The sequence below is a fragment of the Mobula hypostoma genome, chromosome 6 (genome assembly GCF_963921235.1).
Source record: "Mobula hypostoma chromosome 6, sMobHyp1.1, whole genome shotgun sequence".
Lineage (NCBI taxonomy): Eukaryota > Metazoa > Chordata > Chondrichthyes > Myliobatiformes > Myliobatidae > Mobula > Mobula hypostoma.
In genome coordinates, this window is record NC_086102.1 from 166,298,264 (window position 1) to 166,305,193 (window position 6,930).

Sequence of the window (6,930 nt, forward strand, 5' to 3'; positions counted from 1 at the left end):
GTGGTATCTTTTTGTTGACCACTTAAATGCTAGTTACGTTAACTTCACTAATTAAACTGTTATATCGTCAATTTTAGTTTTGTTAGATTTTTTAAAAAAATCGTTATAAGATTGTTTTGCCAGTTTTGTAATAAAGGATCGATTGCACTTTTTTTAGTTTGGAAATTTGTTATTTTGGAAGCACATCATACAGTGTCTGCATGCAGACTCAGTCTCTCAGTGGTTTTGGTTTGTTTCCAAGTAACCACTACACCTGGGTTGAATGAACATAGAACAGTACAGCACAGTACAGGCCCTTCGGCCCACAATGTTGTGCCGACCCTCAAACCCTGCCTCCCATATAAGCCCCCACCTTAAATTCCTCAATATACCCATCTAGTAGTCTCTTAAACTTCACTAGTGTATCTGCCTCCACCACTGACTCAGGCAGTGCATTCCACGCACCAACCACTCTCTGAGTAAAAACCCTTCCTCTAATATCCCCTTTCAACTTCCCACTCCTTACCTTAAAGCCATGTCCTCTTGTATTGAGCAGTGGTGCCCTGGGGAAGAGGCGCTGGCTATCCACTCTATCTATTCCTCTTATTATCTTGTACACCTCTATCATGTCTCCTCTCATCCTCCTTCTCTCCAAAGAGTAAAGCCCTAGCTCCCTTAATCTCTGATCATAATGCATACTTTCTAAACCAGGCAGCATCCTGGTAAATCTCCTCTGTACCCTTTCCAATGTTTCCACATCCTTCCTATGGTGAGGTGACCAGAACGGGACACAGTACTCCAAGTGTAGCCTAACCAGAGTTTTATAGAGCTGCATCATTACATCGCGACTCTTAAACTCTATCCCTCGACTTATGAAAGCTAACACCCCATAAGTTTTCTTAACTAACCTATCCACCTGTGAGGCAACTTTCAGGGATCTGTGGACATGTACCCCGAGATCCCTCTGCTCCTCCACACTACCAAGTATCTTGCCATTTACTTTGTACTCTGCCTTGGAGTTTGTCCTTCCAAAGTGTACCACCTCACACTTCTCCGGGTTGAACTCCATCTGCCACTCCTCAGCCCACTTCTGCATCCTATCAATGTCCCTCTGCAATCTTTGACAATCCTCTACACTATCTACAACACCACCAACCTTTGTGTCATCTGCAAACTTGCCAACCCACCCTTCTACCCCCACGTCCAGGTCATTAATAAAAATCACGAGAAGTAGAGGTCCCAGAACAGATCCTTGTGGGACACCACTAGTCACAATCCTCCAATCTGAATGTACTCCCTCCACCACCACCCTCTGCCTTCTGCAGGCAAGCCAATTCTGAATCCACCTGGCCAAACTTCCCTGGATCCCATGCCTTCTAACTTTCTGAATAAGCCTACCATGTGGAACCTTGTCAAATTCCTTACTAAAATCCATATAGATCACATCCACTGCACCACCCTCATCTATATGCCTGGTCACCTCCTCAAAGAACTCTATCAGGCTTGTTAGACATGATCTGCCCTTCACAAAGCCATGCTGACTGTCCCTGATTAGACCATGATTCTCTAAATGCCCATAGATCCTATCTCTAAGAATCTTTTCCAACAGCTTTCCCACCACAGACGTAAGGCTCACTGGTCTATAATTACCCGGACTATCCCTACTACCTTTTTTGAACAAGGGGACAACATTCGCCTCCCTCCAATCCTCCGGTACCATTCCCGTGGACAACGAGGACATAAAGATCCTAGCCAGAGGCTCAGCAATCTCTTCTCACCTTGTGGAACAGCCTGGGGAATATTCCGTCAGGCCCCAGGGACTTATCTGTCCTAATGTATTTTAACAACTCCAACACCTCCTCTCCCTTAATATCAACATGCTCCAGAACATCAACCTCACTCATATTGTCCTCACCATCATCAAGTTCCCTCTCATTGGTGAATACCGAAGAGAAGTATTCATTGAGGACTTCACTCACTTCCACAGCCTCCAGGCACATCTTCCCACCTTTATCTCTAATCGGTCCTACCTTCACTCCTGTCATCCTTTTTTTCTTCACATAACTGAAGAATGCCTTGGGGTTTTCCTTTACCCTACTCGCCAAGGCCTTCTCATGCCCCCTTCTTGCTCTTCTCAGCCCCTTCTTAAGCTCCTTTCTTGCTTCCCCATATTCCTCAATAGACCCATCTGATCCTCGCTTCCTAAACCTCATGTATGCTGCCTTCCTCCACCTGACTAGATTTTCCACCTCACTTGTCACCCATGGTTCCTTCACCCTACCATTCTTTATCTTCCTCACCTGGACAAATTTATCCCTTACATCCCGCAAGAGATCTCTAAACATCGACCACATGTCTATAGTACATTTCCCTGCGAAAACATCATCCCATGAAGAGCCAATGAAATGGCATCTGTAGTGGACCCGTTTTCCAGTAGGCAATTTGGAGTGGATATATCTCAAGCAGGAGTTGATGTGTTTCTTCACAAACCTCTCAAAACACTTCAGCACAGTGGATGTAAGTGCTACTGGACGACAGTCATTGAGGCAAGTTTCCATATTCTTCTTAGGCAACAGTAGAATTGAAGCCTGCTTGAAGCAGGTGGGTACCTCAAACTGCTAAAGCAAGCCGTTTAGGGTATTAGTGAACACTCCAGCCAGTTGATTAGCACAGGTCTTTAGTACTCGGACAGGTACCCCATCTGGGCTGGAAGCTTTCTGTGGGTTCATCCTCCTAAACAACTGAGACTGAAATCACAGGGTCAACGGGAAGGACCCTCCATGTTTTATTGGTCACAGCGAGCGTAGAGGGCATTAAGTTCATTTGGAAGTGAAGCTCCTGTTGTTACCTACGTCACTTGGATTTACTTTGTAAGAGGTAATAGCATTCAAGTCCTGCCACAGCTGTTGCGCATCCTTCAGTGATTCAAGTTTAATCCAGAACTGCCACTTCACCTGTGAGATAGCTTTCCAGAGATCATACCTGGACCTCTTGTATCTTACTTGGTCGCCAGACCTGACTGCCACTGATTTGGTCCTCAGAAGATTGTGGATCTCATGGTTTATTCAGGGCTTCTGGTTGGGGAAGACTCTGAATGATTTTGTGGGGACACACTCCTCTACAACCGTTTTTATGAAGTCTGGGTCAACCGTGGTGTATTTATTCAGATCCTCTGAAGAGTCCTTCAACACAGCCCAGTCCGCCGATTCAAAGCAATTCCACATCCACCCTTCTGCCTCCCTCGATCACCTCTTTGTTGTCCTAATCTCTGGAGCCTGTATGCAGGGAGGAGACTGACAGCCAAGTGATAAGATTTCCTGAAATGCGGTCTGGGCATGGAATGGTACGCATTCCTTTTTGTAGTATAGCTGTAGTCTAGTGTGTTGGAACTCCTGGTACTGCTGGCTGTATGCCGATGGTAATTGGCAATATCTTCAAACAAGCCTGATGAAGTCCCTGACTATGATTTGAAATGTGTCAGGGTGAACTGTAAAGCAGTCTTAACAGGAACAGGAAACCACAGAGACTCCTTTGTTCCATTTTGAATAATTTCATAAAGGTTTTATATCCATCTAGGATGTTTTATTCAAAAGACCATCTCTTTCTGGGCCGCACTGGAACATCAGTTTGAATTATGTGCTCAGGATCATAAAGCAGAATGTGAACTCACAACTCAGATAAAAGCCACAGCTGACATTGAACTCAGCAATGAAAGCAAGGATCAGTGGCATTTTTATGGTATTCGTAAACAATAAATCACATTCCCTCAGCTTCACATTTTAAAAATATAGTTATAATATGGATTTAGCCCCTTGGTTAGGATTTGAATCAATTTGGAAGTAAAAGTGACACAAATTAATTTGAGCTGATACTATATGCAGAACTTTACAGTATCTATAGGAAAAACAAATGGTACCACAACCAGGGAAAATGACTGAGGAAATTTGGCTTACTTGAATAAATTGAAGGTTCTCTTTTCTGGGGAATCAGGGGTGGAGGAGCGACCAATAGAAATGGGAACAATAAAATAGGATTGGTGTAAAATGACTGTAAAAGAATCACTCGATTATTTTTCAAGAATCACTAGATTCTGAAATGGTTCCGGAATATTGCAAATGTCACACCACTCTCTAAGGAAGGAAGGGAGGTGAGAAATTGGAAATTATTTGCCAGATAGGTCGACTTCAGTAGTTAGGAAGATGTTGGAGTCCATTATTAAGGATGTGGTTTCGGGGCGCTTGGAAGCACATGATAAAACACGTCAAAGTCAGCATGGTTTCCTTTAGGGGAATTTGCCTGACAAATCTGTTGGAATTCTTTCCTCCCCATTTAGAAAATAGTCTACACCTTTATTTCTTCTACCACAGTGCATGACCATACACTTCCCTGCACTGTATTCCATCTGCCACTGTCTCTTAATCTGTCTAAGCCCTTCTGCAGACTCCCTGCTTCCTCAGTATAACTTGCCCCTCCACCTACATCCACAAACACGGCTACAAAACAACCAATTCCATCATTCACAAGAGCCTATGACATTACAGGAAAGCTACTGGCATAGACAGAAGATAGGCTGACTGGCAAGAGGTAAAGAGTGGGTATAAAGGGGGCCTTTTCTGATCGGCTGCCACTGACTACTGGTGTTCTGCAGGGGTCAGTGCTGGGACAGCTTCTTTATTTATTTATTGAGATACACCACGGAATAGGCATTTCCAGTCCTTCGCACCGCGCCACCCAGCAATCCCCAAATTTAACCCTCGCCTAATCACAGGACAATTTACAATGACCAATTAACCTACCAACCTATACAGCCTTTGGACTGTGGGAGGAAACTGGAGCACGTGGAGGAAACCCACACTGTCACAGTGAGGACGTACAAACGCCTCACAGACATCATTATATGTCAGTGATGTGGATGATGGAATTGATGCCTTTGTGAGAATGGGCAAAGAAGTGATATTGAGAAATACATATCAGTGTGTTTTCAAATCAACACATTTTAACGTGGTACCTGTACAATAAATAAAATCACTTTATATTTCTACACATCAGGGTCAGGCTTTGACCATCAAATAATTTTCTCTAAACGGGGAAAAATTCAGAAATCAGAGGTGCGAAGGGACTTGGGAGTCCTCAAGCAAGATTCCCTGACAACATCCTATTGTACACACATACAAAAACAGAAAAAATTCCACTCAACTGCTGGAAAATATCCAGTGCCTGCTAATTGGGAATTACTGCCACATGGATAAACACTGTAAATTACACACCAGTATTTTCAAATCAAACACATTTAACATGGTACCTATATAGTAAAAATCTCTTTAGGTGTCTATACATCACGATCAGGCCTTGGCCATCAAATAATTATTTTACTGTGACAGTGACTCAAAAAAAGGATGGGAGTTATTTTAAGACTGATCCTGGATTAGCTATTAAGAGAACATCGAGAGGCATTATTAACAACTAAAATTTTCATCAGCCCAAACATTAATAATATTTTTCACTGATAGTGCGTGAACTAAGTCCCACCGCTTGTGCAGGAAAGTACAGGCCTGCACTTCCTATTTAAATTGCTTCTTCACCATTGGTCTCCGCAGAAACCTGGTGGAATCGGATATCAAACTCGTGTAACCTGATTCCTACATGTGGTTCAATTTTGAACACAGTCAACGAAATTCCCCAAAATTAATGTTGGCAAAGATTGCAGGTGTCGCATTTTTTTTAAAGTATATACAGATCTTCGATGCTTCTGGCATGCTAACTGGCTCCTGATACAATCATGCAAAAAAACTATTTCGTCGGTGCCGTGTTTCCAATTAAACAATTGACCGGGTTTGCTGTCAGAAATCGAGAAAGTAGCATTGCACTATATTGCATACGATATGGATATTATTCAGAGACGGAGAATGACCTTTATAGCTATCCTCGGTGTCTTAATCGTCTTCCAGTCTCGATGGTTGGTTGGCAATTCCAGCATCGTTTGACTGCTTTGTTATCACTGCATTGTCTTTTTCCGTCTTCTCCACAGGCAAGAGAATCCATAGTGGCTCTAGACTTAGAAACCCCCTTCCCATGATTTCCATTTCTTTTACGGAGCTGAAGAGTCCCCGCTTACATTTTTCCTACCTTTTATCCAGGCACGCAATCCATTCTGCTGATGCCGAAGACTGGGACGATGTGTGAGCAGAAACCATGGCAGGGGAGATCATAGGCTCCGCGGCGACCGGCTTAACGAGAGGTGACTGCTGACTCCGTCGGAGCTGAAAACAATCACTTCCTAGCACGAACCCCGAGAAAGAAGCGAGCGTAAAACATCCTTGACGTCAGAGTGCAGAAGCGGCACAAACGCCGGTGCTTCAAAGTGGATTGAGCAGACCAGCGACCGCAGCAGTCATCTGTACATAGCGGCAGAGAGCGCGCTCGCAGACTGCCGGATTGGAAGGGTTCTGTACTGCAGAATTAACACCCGGCAGTTTCCTACCTTCGTGCAACAAGTGTAAAATCTAACAAGCCATAGTGGAAAGTCGACAGCATGGTGCGGAGAAACGTACCCTTGCAGTGAGTGGTCGGAGGCGCTTTACTGCCCAGCCAACGTGAACACCCGCAATTTCACCTCTCCGGAATAAACCTTGTTTCCGTTGAGAAGCCGTGAACATGTTGAACACTCAGAGTACGTTGCACTTTTTAGCTATATGTAGTTTTTGCATTTTACCCCAATAAGTCATTCTCCCTGCTATTAAGCTACCTGTCAAATGTTACCTAAATCATAGAAAAAACAGATAATGTTAGTAATACTGAGCAGGATAGGCAGCACTCGTGTAGAGAGAAACAAAGTTTTGGCTTCAGGTTATGATTAATGGAAGTCTGATGGAAATCCACAACCAGAAACCTGACCTCCGGCTGTTGGCCAGTGGTGCTGCCTGATTGTATGATTTGACATTGGAAAGGGTG

The 6,930-nt window shown here is 43.9% G+C and overlaps 1 protein-coding gene across 2 annotated transcripts in view; it reads right to left on the reverse strand.

The window, feature by feature from the left end:
* rapgef4a (Rap guanine nucleotide exchange factor 4a) overlaps nucleotides 1-6,549 on the reverse strand; it is a 293,410-nt gene extending 286,861 nt beyond the window's left edge. For both annotated transcript variants that reach the window (XM_063052160.1, XM_063052159.1), the window contains exon 1: nucleotides 6,106-6,549. In XM_063052160.1, the coding sequence (XP_062908230.1) occupies nucleotides 6,106-6,188 (83 nt within the window). In that variant the 5' untranslated portion in view covers nucleotides 6,189-6,549. The remainder of the gene's footprint in view (nucleotides 1-6,105) is intronic.
* Nucleotides 6,550-6,930: the final 381 nt, after the last annotated feature.